This window comes from Myotis daubentonii, chromosome X (genome assembly GCF_963259705.1).
Source record: "Myotis daubentonii chromosome X, mMyoDau2.1, whole genome shotgun sequence".
Classification (NCBI taxonomy): domain Eukaryota; kingdom Metazoa; phylum Chordata; class Mammalia; order Chiroptera; family Vespertilionidae; genus Myotis; species Myotis daubentonii.
Genome location: NC_081861.1, coordinates 97,680,550 through 97,707,487, shown reverse-complemented (window position 1 = coordinate 97,707,487; position 26,938 = coordinate 97,680,550). Strand labels below are relative to the sequence as shown.

The 26,938-nt window shown below is 42.1% G+C and overlaps 1 protein-coding gene across 1 annotated transcript; it reads right to left on the bottom strand.

Moving 5' to 3' along the window:
* Window positions 1–11,198: 11,198 nt before the first annotated feature.
* Window positions 11,199–11,714, bottom strand: LOC132224194 (CCHC-type zinc finger nucleic acid binding protein-like). Its single transcript, XM_059679299.1, has one exon. It carries the CDS (start codon window positions 11,712–11,714, stop codon window positions 11,199–11,201), a length of 516 nt encoding a protein of 171 aa, XP_059535282.1.
* Window positions 11,715–26,938: the final 15,224 nt, after the last annotated feature.

The window sequence follows — 26,938 nt, the reverse complement described above, 5'->3', positions numbered from 1 at the left end:
TGCCCATTCCACCCCAGAACCCGAGATAGTCCTGCCAGGGCCATCTGGAACAACCCAATGTGCACCTCACTCCGGGTAACATGGGAGAGCGATCTGAGTGACACAGGGCAACCAGCCCAGGCCCCATGATAAGGAGGGGTGAACTGGAGCAACCCAGCACAGGTCTCACACCAGGCTACAAGAAAGCCAGGACTGTGTGACCCAGAGCAACATGCACCTGCTTCCCCTGGCCCCTGGGAGAGTCTTGCAGGGGCTACCTAAAGCAAGCCAGCACATGCCTCACTCCGGGCCATGGGAAAGTATTTCCAGGGTGACCCCAAGCAAGCCAGTGTGCCTAGCCAGGGGCCACAGGACTGTGCCACAAGTGCGCTGCCAACGGGTGTCAGGGCTGCACAGTGAATTGCATGTCACAGGGCTCTGGGTACTCACAGGGAGTCACACATCAGAGGAACTGTGCACCCTCTCCCACTACCCTGAGCATCTGAAGCAGGCAACGGAGGTACCAGATGCATGGGAAAAGGGAATAAAATGCAGAAGAGACAATATAGGTGTGAGATTCAAGGCAGGCCCAGCCTTATAGGCTAATGATTTCTGGACCATTGCCCTGAGAGTTACTCAACCTCCCAAACCCAAGCAGTGTGCCCAGGGTCAGAAAGAGAGAACAAAAATGGGAAGAAAAAGAAACAACCCCCAAAGGAAAGAAGAGGCCTTAACAGGAAAGGAACTAAATGAAACAGAGGCAAGCAATAGGTCGGGGAAAAAAAGAATTCAGAGTAAGGATCATATAGTTCCTAAACCAGCTAGATGAGAAAATCAACTTATGTAAGAATCAAGAGGAAATCCAAAGTGATACAGCTACAATAAAAAACACAATGGAAGGTTTCAACAGTAGACTAGGAGAAGCAGAGGACCAAATTATTGAGTTAGAAAATAGGGCATACAGGCACATTCCCCTCTTCAGGGAAAAGATGGGAGTGGAGGATTTTTTTCTGCTCATTATATGCTGAGCTGGGGGGAGGGACTTTGGCTAGCAAGTGTGCGGCTAGTCCAAATTGCCACCTTTGTTCTGGGCAGCTCCCAAGCTGACATCTTTTCCTGTTAGTGCTTAGAGTCAGGCAAAACAGAATCAGGCCCTTGGGCAGCATCGTTCCCTGAAAGTATATTTCAGTCTTCTTTCCTCCCCAGGGAGAAGCCAGGAACTCTTAAGTCTTTTGATGGTGCCACACTGAGCCAAGGAGAGTGACTGTGATCCATTTGGAAAGTACACAGAGTCAAAAAGGAAGAGCAGAAGTATTTTCCAAGTGCTCAGCCTCAAATTTGTCTGGTAATTCCTGAACATTGAGAGATGAAGGCTGTATGAAATTCCCCTTGCCTTAAAGTCATCAAAAGTAAGTTTAATTTGGAGGAGTAGATTCTAGGAGACGGAAGATGGCGGCGATATAGGCAGATGCATCCCAGGTCGTGTCCCGGAGCAAATGGAGTGAGCAGCTGAAACTAATAACACCCACCCCGAATTGGAGAAATTGCTCTGCTGGTGAGACAGTTTTTACCCGGGAAGAGCATAACTCCCCTGGAAAGGTACAAAAAAAACAGGGATTTGGGCAGGAAAGTTTGCCAGACCTCTGAGCCCAGAGATTCGGAGGGAGACAGCGTGGCAGACAGCCGCGCCCCTTGGGACAGGCACAGCCCCTGACGGACGATAGGAGAACCGCGGGATTCCTGGAGCCGCCCGGGGAATTGAGAGCTGTGTTCTGTGATCACGGAGGACTGAGCCTAAAGGGGACAGCCTGAAGAGCTGACCAGGCCATGCAGTCCCAGTAAGAGAAGAAGCTTACAGAAACCAAGCCTTCCCCATTTCTGCGGCCGGTGTTTGTTTGTTTGTTTTCACTGAATCCTGTTCATGGGACATCTCGGATACAGACACTCACCTGTGCTGAAGAGAGGGAGAATGTGCGGAGGAGTGGAATCTGGGGAGAGACTGAGGAGAGAAGGGGGGCCGGGAGAGGTCGTGGTGAATTGAGTGCTGAGACACCCCTGAGCCCAGGACTGGGGCACCCATTCTCTCAGGAGAGTGAGACTTCGCCCCCCAGCCCCCAGGCAAGGAGCACAGCCACACCCAGATTCCACCCTGAATGAAATCAAGGATTAAAATAACCTGATCAGTCCCTGGCAGTTAACAGGGTCTTGCCTATAGAGGGATTTTCAATCCCAGCAACAACACAGCGCCGGTAACTAAGTATTACGCAGCCAGCTCTGGGCAGTGATCTTCCACTGGACAGAGAGGCCCTATAGCCTCAGAGGCCAACCCCAGAACACTGCCACCCAGAGGCTGACCCACAAACTGACTCTTTGCTAAACACAAAATAAGGCAGTCTGGAAACAAATACGGCCTGCTTTAAAATAAGGACTGTGGTTTACAACACAGAGGAACAGTGTATCGCAGGAAAACTCAACACTCTCCTGAATACCTGGCAGGTCTAAGGCGAGCCACACTGAAGAATAGAAGAACCAAAGGACCATCACTACTGCAATTTTTTTTCTTCTTTTTTCACCTTTTAACTAAGAAACCAATTTTTTTTCTGCTTTTTCCATCACCTGATTTAATCCTTTTAATTACTACCTTCTGATTTTTTACCAGTATTATTACTGCTACCATTTTACCATTTTTTAAAGTGCCATTTTATTTTCTCTTTATTTTATTTTGGGATTAGTATTCTCCATTCTATTTTCATCGTTATATTTTTGGTTGTTTCTAGTTTGGATTCATCTCCAGGGAGTTGTTGCTGGAAGTTGTTGAGATTAGTGGCGGTTCTATAGGAGTATTTTCCTCATATAAAAAGTCTCTTCCCCTCATCCACTTCATTCTCTCTTTTCGCTTTTTTTTCTTTTCTTTTCTTTTCTCACTTTTATTTCCCCCCCTCCTTTTTCCCAATTCCTTTTTTGCACTCCTTTTTTTGGTCCCAACTTTCTTTTCTTGTTTCTCTTTTATTTTTTCTTTTCCTTCTTCCTTATCCCCTAATTCTCTTAATTCGGGTGGTCACCTTTATTTGGGGTTATTAATATTGTGAATATATTTGTGTATAGTGCCTGGTACATGGTGCCTTGTTGTGTTGCATTTTGTGCCTTTAAATCAACGTAGCAGATCCAAGCAACAGCAACATCCTGAGCACCACACCCTCTACTGAGGAACAGCGGCTGTACGTAAAACCTTGCCCTACCAGCCAGAAGAGCCACCACAGCCGTGAAGAGCACCCACCAGAGGAGCTGCTGCCAACTGAGGAGCAGCTGCTACCGCAACTGCCCAAAGAGCAACCACAGACCAAGGAGTAACTGCCACCAAGGGAGCAACCACTGAATGACTCAACTTCTAGATATGTCAGTGAGATCAAACATGGGTAGACAAAGAAACCCCCAAAGGAAAGAGAAGGAGGACTCTCCGGAAAAGCAGCTAAGTAATACAGAGGCATGAAACATGACAGAAAAAGAATTCAGAATAAGGGTCCTAGAGTGCATAAACCGGATGGAGGAAAAAATCGACAACCTCTGCAAGAAGCAAGAAGAAACAGATGAAAAAATCAATAACATATGGAATAAGCTAGAAAAACAGATGAAAAAATCAACAACTTCAGTAAGACCCAAGAAGAAATGAAGAGTGCTATAGCTGCAATGAAAATCACCATTGAAAGTATCAAGACTAGACTAGGAGAAGCGGAGGACCGAATTAGTGAACTGGAAGACAAGGAAGCAAAACACACCCAAACTGTACTGCAATTGGAGAAACAAATTAAAAGACAGGAGGAGAGCCTAAGGGAGCTTTGGGACAACATGAAACGAAACAACATACGAATAATAGGGGTACCAGAACAATAGAAAGATGAACAAGGATTAGAAAACCTATTAGAAGAAATAATATCAGAAAACTTCCCTGAGGTGGGGAAGAAAAAAGTCACACAAGCCCAGAGAGTCCCAAACAAGGTGAACCCGAAAAGACCCACACCAAGACACATCATAATTACCACAGCAAATGCTCAGGACAAAGAGAGAATATTACAGGCTGCAAGAGATAGACGGAAAGTTACATACAAGGGATCTCCCATTACATTGTCAAATGATTTCTCAACAGAAACACATCAGGCCAGAAAAGAATGGACAGAAATTTACAAAGTGACGCAAAGAAAGGACTGAATCCAAGAATACTCTATCCAGCAAGGCTATCATTCAAACTTGAAGGGGAAATAAGAAGCTTCACAGACAAAAAAAGGCTAAGGGAGTTTATCACCACCAAGCCAGCAATGCAAGGAATGCTAAACGGACTGGTATAAAAATAAGAAATAAAAAGCGCCAAAGCCGGTTTGGCTTAGCGGATAGAGCGTCGGCCTGCGGACTGAACGGTCCCAGGTTCGATTCCGGTCAGGGGCATGTACCTGGGTTGCAGGCACTTCCCCAGTGGGGGATGTGCATGAGGCAGCTGATCGATGTTTCTCTCTCATCGATGTTTCTAACACTCTATCTCTCTCCCTTCGTCTCTGTAAAAAATCAATAAAATATATTTTAAAAAAATAAAAAGCTCAGAAAGAAAACAGCCACACAAAAAAAGAAATGGTTACAAACAAATACCTTTCAATAATAACTTTAAACGTAAATGGACTAAATGCTCCAACCAAAAGACATCGAGTGGCGGAATGGATAAAAAAACATGACCCATACATCTGCTGTCTACAAGAAACCCACCTCATTAGAAGGGACTCACACAGACTGAAAGTGAGAGGATGGAAAAATATCTTTCTGGCAAATGGAAAGGAAAAGAAAGCTGGGGTAGCAATACTTATATCGGACAAAATAGACCTCAAAGTGAAGGCCATAACAAGAGATAAGGAAGGCCACTTCATAATACTAAAGGGATCAATACAACAAGAAGATATAACCCTGGAAAACATATATGCACCCAATGCAGGAGCACCCAAATTCATAAAAAAAAAAAACTCCTGGAAGATATCAAAGGAGAGATTGACAACAATACAATCATATTAGGGGACTTTAATACACCACTGACAGCACTGGATAAGTCCTCTAGACAAACAATCAGCAAAGACACAGCAATCCTAAATGACTCACTAGATCAGATGGACTTAATAGACATCTTCAGAACACTCCACCCCAATGCCACGGAATATACATTCTACTCAAGTGCTCATAACACATATTCAAAAAAAAAATAGACCATATATTGGGTCACAAGCAAAGTATCCCCAAATTCAAGAAGATTGAAATCATAAAAAGCGTCTTCGCAGACCACGATGGCATAATATTGGAAATAGAAACAACCCAAAATACTCAAACACCTGGAAGCTGAATAGCATGCTCTTACATATTGATTGGGTTACCAATGAGATCAAAGAAGAAATTAAAAACATCCAGGAAAATAATGACAATGAAAACACAACAATCCAAAACCTATGGGACACAATGAAAGCAGTCCTGAGAGGGAAGTTTATAGCTCTACAGGCCTATCTCAAAAAACAAGAAAAAATGGTGGTAAATCATCTAACTCTACAACTCAAAGAAATAGAAAGAGAGCAACAAGAAAACCCCAGAGTGAGCACGAGGAAGGAGATAATAAAGATTAGAGCAGAAATAAATGACTTAGAGAACAAAAAAACAATACAGAAAATCAATGAAACAAAGAGCTGGTTTTCTGAAAGGATAAACAAGATTGACAACCCTCTAGCCAGACTCACCAAAAAGCAAAGAGAGAGGACCCAAATAAACAAAATCAGAAACGATAGAGGCGAAATAACAACAGACCCCACAGAAATACAAATGATTGTTAAAAAATACTGTGGACAGCTCTACTCCAACCAACTAGACAACATGGAGGAAATGGACAAATTCCTAGAAAAATACAACATTCCAAAACTCAATCAGGAAGAATCTAAAAATCTCAACAGGCCAATAACTTTGGAAGAAATTGAAGCAGTCATCAAAAAGCTTCCATCAAACAAAAGCCCAGGACCAGACGGCTTCACAGGGGAGTTTTACCAAACATTCAAGGAAGAACTAAAACCTATCCTCCTCAGACTACTACAAAAATTCAAGAGGAAGGAACACTTCCAAGCTCATTCTATGAAGCCAGCATCAGCCTAATACCAAAACCAGGTAAAGACAACACAATGAAAGAGAATTACAGGCCAATATTCCTCATGAACATAGATGCCAAAATCCTCAACAAAATCTTAGCAAATCGGATCCAGCAGGACATCAGAAAGATCATACACCATGACCAAGTAGGATTGATCCCAGGGATGCAAGGATGGTACAATATCCGCAAATCAATAAACGTGATACATCACATAAACAAATTGAAAAAAAAACCACATGGTCATATCAATTGATGCAGAAAAAGCATTTGACAAAATTCAACACCCATTTTTGATAAAAACTCTCAGTAAGGCGGGAGTAGAAGGATCATACCTCAACATAATAAAAGCCATATATGACAGGCCCACAGCCAACATCATACTCAATGGACAAAAACTAACACCATTTCCCCTAAGAACAGGAACAAGACAGGGATGCCCCCTCTCACCACTCCTGTTCAACATAGCACTGGAAGTGTTAGCCATTACAATTCGGCAAGAAGAAGAAATAAAAGGCATCCAAATTGGAAAAGAGGAAGTAAAACTGTCCTTATTTGCAGACGACATGATATTATATATACAAAACCCTAGAGACGCCATCAAAAAGCTACTAGACTTAATACATGAATTTGGCAATGTAGCAGGATACAAAATTAACCCCAAGAAATCTGAGGCATTTCTATACACCAATAGTGAACTTTCAGAAAGAGAGATTATAAAAACAATCCCGTTGACCATCGCACCAAAAAAATTAAGCTACCTAGGAATAAGCTTAACTAAAGAGGTAAAAGACCTCTACTCAGAAAACTACAGGACGTTGAAAAAAGATATAGAGGAAGACGTAAACAGATGGAAGAACATACCATGTTCATGGATTGGTAGAATCAACATCATTAAAATGCCCATACTACCCAAAGCAATCTATAAATTCAACGCACTACCCATTAAAATACCAATGGCATACTTCAGAGATCTAGAACGAACTCTCCAAAAATTCATCTGGAATAAAAAAAGACCCCGAATAGCTGCAGCAATCCTGAAAAAGAACAAATTAGGTGGGATCTCAATACCACATATCAAGTTGTATTACAAAGCCACTGTTCTCAAAACTGCCTGGTACTGGCACAAGAATTGGCATATAGATCAATGGAATAGAATAGAGAGCCCAGAAATCGACCCGAACCAAGATGCTCAATTAATATTTGACAAAGGAGGCAAGAACATACCATGGAGCCAGGATAGTCTCTTCAATAAATGCTGTTGGGAAAATTGGACAGATATATGCAAGAAAATGAAACTAGACCACCAACTTACACCATACACAAAAATAAACTCAAAATGCATAAAGGACTTAAATGTACGACATTAAACCATAAAAATTCTAGAAGAATCCAAAGGCAACAAAATCTCAGACTTACGCCGAAGCAATTTCTTCACTGATACAGCTCCTAGGGCACTTGAAACTAAAGAGAAAATGAACAAAAGGGACTACATCAAAATAAAAAGCTTCTGCAAAGCAAAAGAAACCACCAACAAAAAAAACAAGAAAACCCACTGTGTGGGAAAACATATTTGCCAATGTCATATCTGATAAGGGCCTAATCTCCAAAATTTATAGGGAACTCGTACAAATTAACAAAAGGAAGATAAACAATCCAATCAAAAAATGGGCAAAAGACCTAAATAGACACCTTTCAAAAGAGGACATTCAGAAAGCCAAGAGACATATGAAAACATGCTCAAAGTCACTAATCATCCGAGAGATGCAAATCAAAACAACAATGAGGTACCATCTCACACCTGTCAGACTGGCTATCATCAACAAATCAACAAACGACAAGTGCTGGAGAGGATGTGGAGAAAAAGGAACACTTGTGCACTGCTGGTGGGAAAGCAGACTGGTGCAGCCACTATGGAAGACAGTATGGAGTTTCCTTAAAAAAACTGAAAATGGAACTCCCATTTGACCCTGTGATCCCACTTCTGGAATATATCCCAAGAAACCAGAAACACCAATCAGAAAGGATATATGCACGCCTATGTTCATAGCAGCACAGTTCACCATAGCTCAGATCTGGAAACAGCCTAAGTGCCCATCAGTAGATGAATGGATTAGAAAACTGTGGTACATCTACACGATGGAATACTATGCTGCTCTAAAAAGGAAGGAACTCTTACCATTTGCAACGTCATGGATGGAACTGGAGCGCATTATGCTAAGTGAAATAAGCCAGTCAATGAAGGAAAAATACCACATGATCTCACTCATTCATGGATAATAGAGACCATTATAAACTTTTGAACAATAATAGATACAGAGACAGAGCTGCCTCAAACAGATTGTCAAACTGCAGCGGGAAGCCCGGGGAGGGTTGGGGGGCAGGAGGTAGGGGAGTAAGAGATGAACTAAAGGACTTGTATGCATGCATATAAGCATAACCAATGGACATAAGACACTGGGGGATAGGGGAGGCTAGGGCACTGTCTAGGTAGGGAGGAAAAAACGGACACATATATAATACACTTTGTAATTCTTTAAGCAATAAAAAAAATAGGGCAGAAAAACACAACCAACCTCAACAGGAATTGGAGAAAAAAAAGATTAGAAAGTAGGAAGAGAGGCTAAATGAGCTTTGGTAAAACATGAAATGAATTAATATACGTATCATAGGGGTGCCAGAAGGACAAGAAGAGGAGCAAGGATTTAAAAACGTATTTGAAGAAATAATGACAGAAAGCTTCCCTAATTTAGGGAAGAAAAGAAAGACACAAAACACACAGAGTACCGAACTATATGAACCCAAAAAGACCCAAACAACGACACGTCATAATTACAATGGCAAATACTAATGAAAAAGCGAGAACCTTAAAGGCTACAAAAGAGAAACAGAGAGTTACCTACAAAGGATCTCCCATTAGATTATCAAAGGATGTCTCAATAGAAACACATCAGGCCAGAAGGTAATGGAATCAAGAATACAAAGTGATGCAAAGCAAGGGACTGAATCCAAGAATACTGTGTCCAGCCAGGCTGTCATTCAAAATTGAAAGGGAAATCAAGAGCTTCAGAGACAAAAAAGGTCTAAGGGAGTTTATTACCACCAAGACAGCAATGCAAGAAATGCTAACGGGACTGTTGTAAAAAGAAGAAATAAAAAGGGAAGAAGGAACACAGACATAAAAAGCAGAAATGACTACAAACAAGTACCTATCAATAACAAACTTAAATGTAAATGGACTAAAAGCTCCAATCAAAAGACATAAATTGGCTAAATGAATAAGAAAAATGACCCATATATATGCTGTCTACAAGAGACCCTCTGCAGAACAAAGGACTCACACAGACTGAAAATGAAGGGATGGAAAAATATCTTTCAGGCAAATGGAAATTAAAGAAAAGCTGGGGTACGAACACTTATACCTGACAAAATAAACCTCAAAGTGAAGGCCATAACAAGAGATAAGGAAGGCCACTTCATAATACCAAAGGGGTTGATATAACAAGAGGAAATAACTCTGGTAAGCATATATGCATCCAATTGAGAAGCACCCAAATACATACAAAAAAAAAGAAAAAACTTGTAGAAAATATCAAGGGAGCGATCGACAGTAATGCAATCATAGTAGGGAAATTTAATACCTAATTGACATCACTGAATAAATCTTCTAGACAAAAAATCAGCAAAAAAAACCCAAAACACAGCAATCCTAAATGATTCACTAGATCAGATGAACTTAATCAACATCTTGAGAACTTTTCACCCCAAGGCCACAGAATATACATTCGTCTCAAGTGCACATGGGACATTTTCAAAAATATAACACATATTGGAACACGGGCAAACCCTCCTGAAATTCAAGAAGACTGAAATCATTTCAAGCATCTTCTCAGATCACAATGGCATAATATTAGAAATAAACTACAATAGGCGGCGGGAGCGGAGCGGCAGTGGCTGCTGCGGTGGAGGAACGGGGCGGGCCATGGCACAATAGTATCCTCCCCCTATCCCAGGTTTTATTTACAGTTTCAAAGTGCCTTTTATATTTTATAGAAATTCAGTTGTTTTTCAGATACTATTTTTAAAAATAGATTTCAGCCTATGAAACTGAACTTTTTCATATCTGTGAAAACACATTTTCCAGAAACTCCTAAATATAGATATAATATTGTATCTATGAATATGTGTATTTTGGAAATTACTGAAGGCCCAATCTATGTTCAATCTTAATTTTTATGGTCTTAGATTTTTAAAGTATAGAAATCCAAATTTTGCCATCAATATATTTATGTCCACAATTTGCTGCTTAGGTTTTTTTTTTATTTAGTTGGATTTTTTCTCATTGCTCTCTTTCCCTATAAGCTCTTTAAACACATTATACATATGTTGCTGGTTTCATTAAACTAGGGAAGATCAGATAAAGTTCTTTTAATGTTACTTAAAAGGTAATGAAGTCAGATAATTAAAAGCAATCAATACATAATAAATTAGAGTTACTTTGTCAAGATCACAGTCATTTCGAGAATCAGCTTTATTTATGCAATGAATCTCTGAGGAAATGTCGCTTCCTCAGGGTGCCTTTTTCTCTAAAACAGAATCACGTGTGGCCCCCCCGCCAACACACATAATTTCTATCCTTTTACCTGGTGTTCTTTTTCTCTGTAGCAATTTATCTTCATCTGAGACACTACATATTTTACTTCATAGATTCTAGGTCCGTGTCCTCAAACTTGGTCTGATTTATGTACTGATGCATCCCAAACTCCTGCAATAGTAGCTGGCACACAGTAGGTCTTAATTAAAGCTTAAATAAAAATACATCAAAGGGACCTAGAAATTGCCTTAGGCTCAGAATTACTGTTCAATAAGCGAATTCACTAGTGGTGCAGAAACATTAATTATAAGACTTCCACAAACCTTTTCCTCCTTTAAAGATGGTGATTAAAGTTAACTGGCCTAGGAGTACTTTTCATTTATCAATCGTTGGTCAATGAAGAGGTTTCAGAGAAAATACTACAATTATCAATCAGCAAAAAGGAGGGGGGGGCCACAAAGGAAAAATTTAAGCTGTATCTTCAGTGGGGCAATCCCGGGCTATATGCCCAGACTTTCCACAACGATAGCACTTGATCTTCATTGTCTTGGGACAGTTGATGACCATATGGCCGTTCTTGCCACACCGGTAGCACTTGATTTGGGCGCAGTCTTTCTGAATGTGACCATATTCACCACACGAGTAGCACTTCTGCTCTTCCTGACGGTCACAATCACGAGCCAGATGACCTGCTTTGCCACAAGTGCAACAGCACTGCTCTCTTGAACGCGTCGGCTCGACACAGTCTTTGGCGATGTGGCCACTTCTCCCACAGTTGTAGCAGATGTCCTCGTGAAGGTCACAGTTCTTAGCGTGATGACCAGATTCACCGCAGCGGTAACAGATGTCAGACAGGGTGGCAGAACTGTACTGACAACCTCTGCCACGGCCACTAGCTCTTCTCCCTGGAGCTTGTTCCCCTCTGGGGCATCCCCGGACCCAGTGGCCAGAGCGGCCACCCTTGAAATATTCCTTACTGCTCATGGCTATAAGATCTTCCAGTGAACCGGTGTACCACTGCCCCAGAGGTTCCCACACAGCGCCCCTTAGTGTGACTTAGAAAGCTGTGGCTGTTTTTCTCCAGGAGCTTCCATGACGTCACAGTAGGCTTGCGTACAGCCCCATTCTTGTGTCACGGGAGTTCCAACTGCTATTGCCTCCTGACTTCCTGTCTTTGAAGCCAAAAGCGCAGGAGTGCCGTTTTCCATTTTTTTTTTTTTAAATAAAAGCTTGGGTCATTAAGTTTGAGTTTGATTCTTTCCCTGTTCAAAAAATGTGATGGGTAGAGTTTCTTCTAATTAAGATTTAAGCCTTCTTTGTGGTCTAGTTGATGACAAGTTTTTTGTATGTGCTAAGGTCTTAGGAAAAATATTTGAGAGATGTATCTAATGGAGTAAATGAAAGAAACAAATTATAACCAATTAGAGTAATCCAACATTTTTGTTTTAAAAAATAAAATACAAATATCCATAAACATGAGCTACATTAGATAGAAAAAAATCTGTAAAGTGCTGCAGTGAGAACATTTACTCATTATGCAGTTTTATTGCAGTAATCTTAATTTACAACATAATCACCACCATTTAAGATATTAAACATAACATAAGTGGAGCATTCAGTATAAAACACCCATTATTACTGGGGAAATAAATTATAAAACTACAATTTACATATTGGACAGATTTCCTTTCTGTTTTCCAAATTGTTTACATCTTATACAAACGTCATAAAGATTTGTGAATATGTTTTCCATTTTTCTAGATAAATAAATATGGAAAATTAGACACTGAAAAATCAAGAAAAGCTACTTGAGGGTTATATTATTGAATATGACTGTTTTTTCTCCTTATTTTTCTTCTTTGTATTTGACAATTTTGAAATGATTTTGGGTTGTGTAATTTTTAAAATTCACAATATTTTTCTTTAAGTTACTACTTAGCTATATGATTTGTATATGAATCTTTTAGACAGCCAGTACAAATATATTTGGTAAAACACAGACAAAAGAATAATGAATGTAGTAGTTGATCTTTATTTTCAATATGACCTGATTGGGATATGCAACTGGTTCCATAAATGCAATGACAAAGAAAAACATTTTCAAAAATTAAAGTTTAGAGCCAAAGAGCATGAGTAGTTCCCACATAGAGTGATGAAATAAGTCTTATTACTAAACAGTTAAATGCTATTGCAGGAAAGATTTCAAGAGGTAAAAATTCTGTGGTTCAAAATTTGATATATGCTTATAATTAACCTCATTATTTATCATGTTTGTATCTTCCTTTAAGTTTATATTTTTATTAAATTAATACATGTCCATAGTATACAAAGCATTGCTTTTTCAAGCAGTTTTAACTGAGACATGAAGTAAGAAATCCATTCTCTCTCTCCCTTTGATAAATATTTTGGAAGCTGCAGATCAATTTGGGGAGTAGTACCCCAACAATATTAAGTCATCCTGTACATGAGCAGAGGATATTGCTCTATTTATTTTTATTTAATACTAGGGGTCCCGTGCATGAAATTCTTGCACTGGGTGTGTGTGGGGGGGGAGTGTCCCTCAGCCCAGCCTGCCCCCTCTCATATACTGAGAGCCCTCAGGCGTTGACCCCCATCACCCTCCAATGGCAGGATCGGCCCCTTGCCCAGGCCTGACGCCTCTGACAGAGGCGTCATGCCTGGGCAGGGGACCCTCACTTCCCCCCATCATTGGTTCTGCCCCAGCCCAGGCCTGATGCCTCGGCTAGAGGCGTAGACCCCCATCACCCTCCGATCGCCTGATTGGCCCCTGGCCCAGGCCTGACGCCTCCGCCAGAGGTGTCAGGCTTGGACAGGGGACCCCCATCTCCCCCCGATCACTGGCTCTGACCCCCGCACAGGCCTGAGGCCTCTGGCCTAGGAATCATGCCTGGCCAGGGGACCCCCATCTCCCTCTGATCGCTTGCTCCACCCCCCGCCCAAGCCTGACGCCTCTGACCCAGGTTTCAGGCCTGGGCAAGGGGACCATCATATCCCCCCAATCCCCGGCTCCGCCCCCCACCCAAGCCTGATGCCTCAGCCAGAGGAGTTGACCCTCATCACCCTCCAATCACCAATCACCGGATCGGCCCCTTGACCAGGCCTGAGGCCTCTGGCAGAGGTGTCAGGCCTGGGCAGGGGATCCCCAGCTCCCTGTGGTTGCAGGCTCCGATCCCTGCCCAGGCCTAACGCCTCTGGCTGAGGCGTCCGGCTCGGGCAGCGGGGACCCGCAGCTGCAGCGGCCCCGCGATCATGGGCTCCGCTTTAGGCCCAGGCAAGGGACCCCTAGCTCCCCGGACTGCCAGCTTCGACCGTGCCCAGCTCCCATCGCTGGCTCCACCCCTACTTCCTGTTATCACTGGCCAGGACTGCAAAGGCGCCTGATTCTTCGATCATGGCTGGGGGGCAGGGCAAAGGCGGCCCCAGGGCCGCCTTTGCCCTGCCCCCCAGCTCTTAGCTCCCCCCTGGGTTTCCTATCACTGTCAGTGGCAGGGGGCTTCTTCCTGCTTTCCCTTTCACCTCCCTGCATTGTGCCTACATATGCAAATTAACCGCCATCTTGTTGGCAGTTAACTGCCAATCTTAGTTGGCAGTTAATTTGCATATAGCCCTGATTAGCCAATGAAAAGGGTATCGTCGTATGCCAATTACCATTTTTCTCTTTTATTAGATAGAATGTTATAAAACACTATGAAGTATTTAGTGTATAAGTTTCACAAATCTTTTGTTAGTTTTGTTGTTAATACTCACTCGAGAATATTTTTCCACTGATTATTTTTTGAGACAGTGGAAGGGAGAGGGAGAGACAGACAGAGAGAGAAACACCGAAGTGAGAAAGACACATTAATTGGTTGCCTCCCACCAGTGCCCCAAGCAGGGACGGGAATTGATCCTGCAACTGAAGTATGAGCCCTTGACCAGAATCATTGAACCTGGGACACTTCAGTCTGCCTGGTGGATGCTCTATTTACTGAGCCGAACTGACTGGGCTCTTTTGTTAATTTCTTTTAAGGATATCATTCTTTTCTTTATGCTGTTGTAAATGGAAATTATTTTTCTGATTTCATTTTTGGATTATTTTTAGCTTATAGAAAGATAATTATTGTTGTATGTTGATCTTCAATTCTGAAGCCTTGCTAAACTGAACTGATTTAATAGTCCCTATAGTTTTTAGAGGATTCCTTAGAAATTTCTGTATTCAAGACTGTATCATCTGAAAGTAGGGATAGTTTGATTTCATCCTTGGCATTCTGGGTTTCTTTTATTTCTCTTCCTTGCCCTCACGAGAAGTTCTGTAAAATGTTGAATAGAAGTAATAAGAGCAGGCATGCTTGTCTTGTTCCTGATCTTAGGGGGAAAGCTTTCAGGCTTTAAGACCACTAGTATAATGCTAGCCATGGTTTTTTAAATATACATACTCTACCAGGTGAGGAAGTTCTTTTCCATTCCAAATTTGTGGAGTGTTCTTATCAGGAAGGGTTCTTGAATTTTGTCAAATGTGTGTTTTTTAATCCCTTGAGATTGTCGTAACTTTTTGTATTTGCTAGAACCTCCAGTATATTGTTCAACAGAAGTTGTGAGAATAGTCATCCTTGTCCTGTTTCTGATCTTAAGGGAAAAGCTTTCAGTCTCACTGATAAGTATGGGGTATATCACCTCTCAACCCCACCACCAAAAAACAACCAGTTTAAATATTTCACAATCTTATTCAAGGTTTGTTTATGTAGCCAAACTTTATACCACTTTAAAAATTACATTGGGCGGATAACCAAGATAGCAGTGTAGGTAAATGCCTGTACTTACAGCCTCCTACAACCAGATAAAAATTACAACTAAAATAAAGCACTAGAGGATAGAAAATGGCAGCCAAATAGGCAGCAGTGTTGTGCACATCCTCTTAGGGCCAGGCCAGAAAAGCAACTAAATCAGAGAACATCCACCCTGAATTAAGAAACTAGACACAGCTGAGGAGACAGTTTTCAAAAAGGAAGGGCAGAGTTTGCCTAGAGAACACCGCTTGCCAGCCATAAACCACATGGAACCACCACCGTGCACTGGCAGTGAGTGGTGCAGTACCTCCTGGTAGGCTCCCAGTGGTCTGCAGGGTGAGGACCACAAGAGTGAGCTCCTGAACCAGGCCTCCTCTCCAGCCACTGGGACACAGCATCCTAGAATCCCACAGTGAGAGCAAGCCAGGAGGATCCCTGTTCCTCACCACCACCCTGGACCCAAGAACCATGCTGCTAGCCTGACCCAGAGCCACCCTGCACCCGCTCCACCCCCAGCACCAGGACTTGCTGTCGAGGCAACCCAGAGCAACCCAGGACACACCATAGGGGTGCTCTGAATGTGCACCACAGAGCAACCCATGCCCATTCCACCCCAGAACCCGAGATAGTCCTGCCAGGGCCATCTGGAACAACCCAATGTGCACCTCACTCCGGGTAACATGGGAGAGCGATCTGAGTGACACAGGGCAACCAGCCCAGGCCCCATGATAAGGAGGGGTGAACTGGAGCAACCCAGCACAGGTCTCACACCAGGCTACAAGAAAGCCAGGACTGTGTGACCCAGAGCAACATGCACCTGCTTCCCCTGGCCCCTGGGAGAGTCTTGCAGGGGCTACCTAAAGCAAGCCAGCACATGCCTGACTCCGGGCCATGGGAAAGTATTGCCAGGGTAACCCCAAGCAAGCCAGTGTGCCTAGCCAGGGGCCACAGGACTGTGCCACAAGTGCGCTGCCAACGGGTGTCAGGGCTGCACAGTGAATTGCATGTCACAGGGCTCTGGGTACTCACAGGGAGTCACACATCAGAGGAACTGTGCACCCTCTCCCACTACCCTGAGCATCTGAAGCAGGCAACGGAGGTACCAGATGCATGGGAAAAGGGAATAAAATGCAGAAGAGACAATATAGGTGTGAGATTCAAGGCAGGCCCAGCCTTATAGGCTAATGATTTCTGGACCATTTCCCTGAGAGTTACTCAACCTCCCAAAACCCAAGCAGTGTGCCCAGGGTCAGAAAGAGAGAACAAAAATGGGAAGAAAAAGAAACAACCCCCAAAGGAAAGAATAGGAGTTAACAGGAAATGAACTAAATGAAAAAGAGGCAAGCAATAGGTCGGAAAAAAAGAATTCAGAGTAAGGATCATATAGTTCCTAAACCAGCTAGATGAGAAAATCAACTTATGTAAGAATCAAGAGGAAATCAAAAGTGATACAGCTACAATAAAAAATACAATGGAAGGTTTCAACAGTAGACTAGGGGAAGCAGAGGACCAAATTATTGAGTTAGAAAATAGGGCATACAGGCACATTCCCCTCTTCAGGGAAAAGATGGGAGTGGAGGATTTTTTTCTGCTCATTATATGCTGAGCTGGGGGGAGGGACTTTGGCTAGCAAGTGTGCGGCTAGTCCAAATTGCCAGCTTCGTTCTGGGCAGCTCCCAAGCTGACATCTTTTCCTGTTAGTGCTTAGATTCAGGCAAAACAGAATCAGTCCCTTGGGCAGCCTCGTTCCCTGAAAGTATATTTCAGTCTTTTTTCCTCCCCAGGGAGAAGCCAGGAACTCTTAAGTCTTTTGATGGTGCCACACTGAGCCAAGGAGAGTGACTGTGATCCATTTGGAAAGTACACAGAGTCAAAAAGGAAGAGCAGAAGTATTATCCAAGTGCTCAGCCTCAAATTTGTCTGGGAATTCCTGAACATTGAGAGATGAAGGCTGTATGAAATTCCCCTTGCCTTAAAGTCATCAAAAGTAAGTTTAATTTGGAGGAGTAGATTCTAGGAGACGGAAGATGGCGGCGATATAGGCAGATGCATCCCAGGTCGTGTCCCGGAGCAAATGGAGTGAGCAGCTGAAACTAATAACACCCACCCCGAATTGGAGAAATTGCTCAGCTGGTGAGACAGTTTTTAGCCGGGAAGAGCATAACTCCCCTGGAAAGGTACAAAAGAAACAGGGATTTGGGTAGGAAAGTTTGCCAGACCTCTGAGGCCAGAGAGTCGGAGGGAGACAGCGTGGCAGACAGAACTGCCCCTCAGGCAGGCACAGCCCCTGATGGGGGATAGGAGAACCGCGGGATTCCTAGCGCCACCCGGGGAATTGAGAGCTGGGTTCTGTGATCACGGAGGACTGACCCTAAAGGGGACAGCCTGAAGAGCTGACCAGGCCATGCAGTCCCAGTAAGAGAAGAAGCTTACAGAAACCAAGCCTTCCCCGTTTCTGCGGCCGGCGTTTGTTTGTTTGTTTTCACTGAATCCTGTTCATGGGACATCTCGGATACAGACACTCACCTGTGCTGAAGAGAGGGAGAGTGTGCGGAGTAGTGGAATCTGGGGAGAGACTGAGGAGAGAAGGGGGGCCGGGAGAGGTGGTGGTGAATTGAGTGCTGAGACACCCCTGAGCCCAGGACTGGGGCAGCCATTCTCTCAGGAGAGTCAGACTTCGCCCCCCCAGCCCCCAGGCAAGGAGCACAGCCACACCCAGATTCCATCCTGAATGAAATCAAGGATTAAAATAACCTGATCAGTCCCTGGCAGTTAACAGGGTCTTGCCTATAGAGGGATTTTCAATCCCAGCAACAACACAGCGCCGGTAACTAAGTATTACGCAGCCAGCTCTGGGCAGTGATCTTCCACTGGACAGAGAGGCCCTATAGCCTCAGAGGCCAACCCCAGAACACTGCCACCCAGAGGCTGACCCACAAACTGACTCTTTGCTAAACACAAAATAAGGCAGTCTGGGAAACAAATACGGCCTGCTTTAAAATAAGGACTGTGGTTTACAACACAGAGGAACAGTGTATCGCAGGAAAACTCAACACTCTCCTGAATACCTGGCAGGTCTAAGGCGAGCCACACTGAAGAATAGAAGAACCGAAGGACCTTCACTACTGCAATTTTTTTTTCTTCTTTTTTCACCTTTTAACTAAGAAACCAATTTTTTTTCTTCTTTTTCCATCACCTGATTTTACCCTTTTAATTACTACCTTCTAATTTTTTTACCAGTATTATTACTGCTACCATTTTACCATTTTTTAAAGTGCCATTTTATTTTCTCTTTATTTTATTTTGGGATTAGTGTTCTCCATTCTATTTTCATCGTTATATTTTTGGTTGTTTCTAGTTTGGATTCATCTCCAGGGAGCTGTTGCTGGAAGTTGTTGGGATTAGTGGCGGTTCTATAGGAGTATTTTCCTCATATAAAAAGTCTCTTCCCCTCTTCCACTTCATTCTCTCGTTTTGCTTTTTTTTCTTTTCTTTTCTTTTCTCACTTTTATTTCCCCACCTCCTTTTTCCCAATTCCTTTTTTGCACTCCTTTTTTTGGTCCCAACATTTCTTTTCTTTTTTCTCTTTTATCTTTTTCTTTTCCTTCTTCCTTATCCCCTAATTCTCTTAATTCGGGTGGTCACCTTTATTTGGGGTTATTAATATTGTGAATATATTTGTGTATAGTGCCTGGTACATGGTGCCTTGTTGTGTTGTATTTTGTGCCTTTAAATCAACGTAGCAGAACCAAGCAACAGCAACCTCCTGAGCACCACACCCTCTGCTAAGGAACAGCGGCTGTACGTGAAACCTCGCCCTACCAGGCAGAAGAGCCACCACAGCCGTGAAGAGCACCCACCAGAGGAGCTGCTGCCAACTGAGGAGCAGCTGCTACCGCAACTGCCCAAAGAGCAACCACAGACCAAGGAGTAACTGCCACCAAGGGAGCAACCACTGAACGACTCAAATTCTAGATATGTCAGTGAGATCAAACATGGGTAGACAAAGAAACCCCCAAAGGAAAGAGAAGGAGGACTCTCCGGAAAAGCAGCTAAGTAATACAGAGGCATGCAACATGACAGAAAAAGAATTCAGAATAAGGGTCCTAGAGTGCATAAACCGGATGGAGGAAAAAAATCGACAACCTCTGCAAGAAGCAAGAAGAAACACATGAAAAAATCAATAACATATGGAAGAAGCTAGAAGAAACAGATGAAAAAATCAACAACTTAAGTAAGACCCAAGAAGAAATGAAGAGTGCTATAGCTGCAATGAAAAACACCATTGAAAGTATCAAGAGTAGACTAGGAGAAGCGGAGGACCGAATTAGTGAACTAGAAGACAAGGAAGCAAAACACACCCAAACTATACTGCAATTGGAGAAAAAAATTAAAAGACAGGAGGAGAGCCTAAGGGAGCTTTGGGACAACATGAAACGAAACAACATACGAATAATATGGGTACCAGAACAACAGAAAGATGAACAAGGATTAGAAAACCTATTAGAAGAAATAATACCGGAAAACTTCTCTGAGGTGGGGAAGAAAAAAGTCACACAAGCCCAGAGAGTCCCAAACAAGGTGAACCCGAAAAGACCCACACCAAGACACATCATAATTACCACGGCAAATGCTCAGGACAAAGAGAGAATCTTACAGGCTGCAAGAGAGAGACGGAAAGTTACATACAAGGGATCTCCCATTAGATTGTCTAATGATTTCTCAACAGAAACACATCAGGCCAGAAAAGAATGGACAGAAATTTACAAAGTGATGCAAAGCAAAGGACTGAATCCAAGAATACTCTATCCAGCAAGGCTATCATTCAAACTTGAAGGGGAAATAAGAAGCTTCACAGACAAAAAAAAGGCTAAGGGAGTTTATCACCACCAAGCCAGCAATGCAAGGAATGCTAAACGGACTGGTATAAAAATAAGAAATAAAAAGCGCCAAAGCTGGTTTGGCTTAGCGGATAGAGCGTCGGCCTGCGGACTGAAGGGTCCCGGGTTCGATTCCGGTCAGGGGCATGTACCTGGGTTGCAGGCACTTCCCCAGTGGGAGATGTGCGCGAGGCAGCTGATCTATGTTTCTCTCTCATCGATTTTTCTAACTCTCTATCTCTCTCCCTTCGTCCCTGTAAAAAATCAATAAAATATATTTTAAAAAAATAAAAAGCTCAGAAAGAAAACAGCCACACAAAAAAAGAAATGGCTACAAACAAATACCTTTCAATAATAACTTTAAACGTAAATGGACTAAATGCTCCAACCAAAAGACATCGAGTGGCTGAATGGATAAATCAAAAATGACCCATACATCTGCTGTCTACAAGAAACCCACCTCATTAGAAGGGACTCACACAGACTGAAAGTGAAAGGATGGAAAAATATCTTTCAGGCAAATGGAAAGGAAAAGAAAGCTGGGGTAGCAATACTTATATTGGACAAAATAGACCTCAAAGTGAAGGCCATAACAAGAGATAAGGAAGGCCACTTCATAATACTAAAGCGATCAATACAACAAGAAGATATAACCCTGGTAAACATATATGCACCCAATGCAGGAGCACCCAAATTCATAAAAAAAACTCCTGGAAGATATCAAAGGAGAGATCGACAACAATACAATCATAGTAGGGGACTTTAATACACCACTGACAGCACTGGATAAGTCCTCTAGACAAACAATCAGCAAAGATACAGCAATCCTAAATGACTCACTAGATCAGATGGACTTAATAGACATCTTCAGAACACTCCACCCCAATCCCACGGAATATACATTCTACTCAAGTGCTCATAACACATATTCAAAAAAATAGACCATATATTGGGTCACAAGCAAAGTATCCCCAAATTCAAGAAGATTGAAATCATAAAAACCGTCTTCGCAGACCACGATGGCATAATATTAGAAATAAAAACAACCCAAAATACTCAAACACCTGGAAGCTGAATAGCATGCTATTAAATATTGATTGGGTTACCAATGAGATCAAAGAAGAAATTAAAAACATCCTGGAAACTAATGACAATGAAAACACAACAATCCAAAACCTATGGGACACAATGAAAGCAGTCCTGAGAGGGAAGTTTATAGCTCTACAGGGCTATCTCAAAAAACAAGAAAAAATGGTAGTAAATCATCTAACTCTACAACTCAAAAAATTAGAAAGATCGCAACAAGAAAACCCCAGAGTGAGCAGAAGGAAGGAGATTGTTGGGAGCCATTAGAGATATTGGCTTAGACAAAGCCATCTTAAGAATTATAAGTTTCTGGTTCCTCCAGAAACTCCTAATTACCAGAAACTACATGTGTCCTGCGATTTGGCCAGCAGCTAAGATAACCATCCTATTCCCTGAAGCAACTACCGCCACATAGGAGCCTGCTACAACCCTGCTGATAAGCTAATAGGCTTCTCCACCGATCCCCCGTCCCTAAAACAGTATATATCCTGCAGCGGTAAGAATAAAATTTGGGAGGCTTGATCAGGACTTGTCTTGCCTCCATTCTTTCGTGTCTCTTGTTTGTTTCATTCTCCTAGGGTGTCTCTTCGTTCCCCCGTTGTTGTCCCGCAGGTTGGGGCAGTCTGGCGCCCATCGTGGGGTGACTTGGGGACCCCCTGCGAGAACGTCTGCTTGGAAGCGCCTGGCCAGGCACCCCTTAGAGTCGCCGCGCAGTTTTGACTCGTGAGTGAAGACTCGGCATCTTGATAGCCATGGTTTCGCCCGCCCGTGAGACAGATCGTTTTGAAGGTAAGCAGACGAAACTTTTCAAACAAGAATTTCAATATACCTCTTCAGAGCCTTCACCCTCTTTGGCTGGCCCTTTTAGTTTTCTTGATCTCCCTCCAGTCTACTAATAAGCACTTCACCTCACCGTTCGGGGAAGAGTGAAGGGTACCCAACACTGGCAGTGAAAACTCTGAATCACTGGGAAAAGTAATTCTTCTCTGGCCCGGCCTGTGTCGCCCTCTCTGGCAAACTCTGAGCTCGCTATGTCTTAGTGGTTGCCATTCCTGGTATGGGGCTTATACATCCCAACCTATGACACGCGAGCAGAGGCCGTAAGGTAAAAGGAGAGCGGTTACATAAGGATCACCAGAGATTTAAGAAATTCCCAGCTGACCTGGCACGGGGTTTATACGTCCCAGAGGCTTACGTGGAGGAGGAAATCTTGAGAACTACCCAGCCAAAATAATGGGCAACTCATTGAACTCTCATGAGGTATTTCTAGGTGGGCTCAGGGAGTCCCTCAGGACACGGGGAGTAAGGGTTAAGAGAAAGATTTAAGAATTTCTCAGAGGGCTCATGGAGTCCCTCAAGGCATGAGGATTTCGGGTTAAAAAGAAAGATTTAAGGAATTTTTTCACTTTCATCACTAACCTTTGCTCATGGTTTATTATAGACTTTTAATTTGCATGTTTAAAGTGTTAAAATTTTAGAAGGAAATCTTTTATAGTTTTTGCATGTTATTATAGAACATAACCCTTGGTTTCTTGAAAAAGGTACATTAGATCTTAAAAGTTTGCCAAAAAGTTAATCAGAACTTGCCACAAATTTTTTCCCCTTGTGGAACACGGCATTTCATTTCCTAGAGGCTTTAGAAGAGGTCAAGGAGGATGGATCTCCTCCCCCTTGCACCCTCTGCTCCTTAAGAGGAGCGGAAAGAAAAAAAAAATGGGAGAAATGGCCTTCATGGCTCCCTCCACCTCCATGTCCTAATCCTGAAATGTTTAATTTGCCATTAATAGAATCACCTGTGCAAAAAGGCCAAATTATAAAGAAATTGGAATAGTAAAAGGTACTCCTTAAAATCAGGCTGAAAAAATAGTGCCATGGTCATCTTAATGTGTTTTCTTATCTTAATTTGTATTTGGAATCTAAAACCTGTAGTAAGAAATGAAATCCCACTACCGAATCCGCCTCTGGTGTGGAAAGATTCAAAGGTGGCAAGAGAGAGCAGAGTTACAAGCTCTCCCGCAATGAGATTACTTAATGTTTTATTTAAAAATTACCGGAGAACATCTTATGACAACCAAACTTTGGCTAAGATAACCTTGGGTGCTAGCCATGACTTTAGAAAGCAAAATAGGAAAAAATTTAAAATGTCTTTTTCTATTAAGCATGACTTTGGGGAAAATACGCCATCTGAGTCATTTGCTGAAACTTCCCCCAAAGCAGGATGTGGTGGAAAGAAAAAGGGAGCACAGGCGATCCAGTGTGGACGCCCCCTCCCCAAGTATTCTAAAATTAAAGTCCTTCTTGTAACTGAAAAGCTTTTACAAATTTCAAAATGCATCCCGGATTTCTGTGCACATGTAAAGGGAAAAGGCCAGTTTAAAAATGAGTGCGCATAGTTTTGAGCTGGACTTGACCTTTTGCTGAGTACAGAATAAAAACCCGAGACTGTTTTGGTCTTAAAAATGGCAAAGATGAACCTGAGAAAGAAATACAGACAGGTTTCCCAAGGCGATTTAAAGTAGCTCTTTTGAAATTTCCCGCCCTGAGGCAAGTACCACCAGGAAGTTGATAGTCAAGTAATTAAGCAGCTATGCCAGGCTTATTGGCTGGAAACTTAAAACTTTTTTTTTTTTTTCAAATATATTTTATTGATTTTTTTACAGAGAGGAAGGGAGAGAGATAGAGAGTTAGAAACATCGATGAAAGAGAAACATCGACCAGCTGCCTCCTGCACATCTTCTACTGGGGATGTGCCCGCAACCCAGGTATATGCCCTTGACCGGAATCGAACCTGGGACCTTTCAGTCCGCAGGTCGACGCTCTATCCACTGAGCCAAACCAGTCTCGGCGAAACTTAAAACTTTTAAGTTCAAATCATCTAAAAGTATTGAGATTTATAATGCTGAAATGTTGATCTGAGTATGCCTCATTCAAAATCTAAAGACAGTATTAAATCTGTTGGTTGATTATATCTTGCATTTTTAAAGTTTAGTCTTAATGTTACTGATTGAGAAATGAGTTTAAATTTAATTAATATCTCTTAATAATAATAAGTATATAATTTTTAAATCATATATATATATTTAATGGTCTTTTCAAGTTGGATTTCAAAACTATACTTGAAATCACATGGAAAGCTTTATCAAATAAATATTAATAAATATATTTTAAGTTTTTGCCTCTGAGAAAGGGCAAAACAAGTTATTTTGTTTAATATTTCTTAAAATACAGCAGTGAAATTTTAAGATATAATTTGAAATACAAAAGCTCCTCACTACTGCATTTTAAATTAGGCTGGAGGTGGGGCAGCGTTTGCACCTCGTGTATCAGACATAAAGCTTTACTGAATTTACTAATCCTTGTAAGCAATTGAATCCTAGTAAAGTAAAAATCTTCTACAAAGTTACTGAAGGCTTCCCATGATCCCTCTGTATATGCAAATAAGCCGAAAGGGAACGCTGTTTAAAAACATTATTTTAAATTTAATAAAAAGGAGAAATTTTAATATTTTGAAATATCTTCCACTAATATTTATAGGATAATCTAATGATTTGCTGTTAAAATACCAAATCTGAAAATAAGTACAGTCACCATAAATGTTTAATGACTTTGACTTGGAATACATGGCCTTGCGGCACTATCAGTCAACATCCAAGAGGTAACCCTATAGGTTACTTGGTGTAAAAAAGAAAGATTTTTCCTTTTTAAGTTAAAGTTCTCCAAGTGTAACCCAGCAGGAGGAAGACAAACCAGACAACCAACAGCCCAGAGACCACCTGGGGCATGGTAAAGTGAAGTATGGTAACAATTAATTCAGGTAAAAGCTGTAACTCAGAAACATCCCTAAGTTTTACCTAGGTTACCCAAGGACTCTAGATAATGTGTTTACCCAAAACTGTAATTTAGATAGCATACTGTCTCTGCTTCTGTAAATTTCTTTTTTTAAAACTAGGTTCCTCATTCCAAACCTTGAGACAGCCAGTTTAAAATTAAGTTGTCATGACCTAGAGCAAAGAATATTCTTACATGGTATTATTCTACAAGTTTCATTAATAATTTTTGATGCTTTACAACAGTATCTTGTGCATTTATCCCAAACAAATTCACAAATGAATTTGAATGTTTTACATGAAGGGATTTATTCCTTTCCACTGTGTGGAGGGCCTCCTGGGGAAGGCACTTAAACATTCTGTATTGACCTCTCTTGACTTTTTTTTTGCCAAAAGGAGCTGTTAGGGACAGCATTACACACCTATAATAAATTATCTAGCCAGCTAATTGATAATATCCAAGCTCTCTCAGGGACTATCAATGATCTCCAAGATCAGATAGATTCATTAGCTGAAGTAGTACTACAAAATAGAAGAGGGTTAGATTTGCTCACAGCAGAAAAGGGAGGAATATGCTTAGCCCTACAGAAACGCTGCTGCTACTATGCCAACAAATCCGGGATCGTCCGAGACAAGATAAAGAAGTTAAAAGAAGATCTAGTGAAAAGACGGAGAGAATTATTGGAGAACCCCCTTTGGAGCAGATTGAACGGACTCCTGCCCTACCTGCTTCCTGTTCTCAGCCCCCTTATAAGCCTTCTCGTAATCCTAGCTTTCGGCCCCTGGGCTTTTACAAAATTAACAGAATTTGTAAAACAGTAGGTTGATAGCTTCCTGGCCAAACCCATTCAGGTACACTACCATCGTCTAGCCATGTTAGACCGTGAATGTGATTATAATGACTGCTAAAACTCCCTCCCTGCAGGGACAGCATGACGCCAGAGGGATGCTTGCCTACTCCCCATAGAAGGAGAAAGGCATGGGCACCGACCTGGGTGCACGGCAAAGCACTGCAAGGGAAGGTCACAAAAATTTTCGACCGCCTCTGGATTTCCCTGTGAGCACACATGGTTTGCATAGAGGTTGGTATCCATACATAACTATCGGCTCTGCCTCCCCTCCCAAAAAGATACCAAGAGCCACAGACCGTGGGACCCCCACCATCCCACAGGAGGAACCAGGTCCCTACTCCCCCAGTCGGTTAAAGCCCGCCCCGTAATAAGGAATAAGGGAGGAATTGTTGGGAGCCATTAGAGATATTGGCTTAGAACACATATTCAAAAATAGACCATATATTGGGACACAAGCAAAGTATCCCCAAATTCAAGAAGATTGAAATCATAAAAAACGTCTTCGCAGACCACGATGGCATAATATTAGAAATAAAAACAACCCAAAATACTCAAACACCTGGAAACTGAATAGCATGCTATTAAATATTGATTGGGTTACCAATGAGATCAAAGAAGAAATTAAAAACATCCTGGAAACTAATGACAATGAAAACACAACAATCCAAAACCTATGGGACACAATGAAAGCAGTCCTGAGAGGGAAGTTTATAGCTCTACAGGCCTATCTCAAAAAACAAGAAAAAATGGTAGTAAATCATCTAACTCTACAACTCA

What these genes read in the sequence shown, in the direction of transcription:
- LOC132224194 (XM_059679299.1), bottom strand. Translation starts at nt 11,714, where the DNA reads ATGAGCAGTAAGGAATATTTCAAGGGTGGCCGCTCTGGCCACTGGGTC.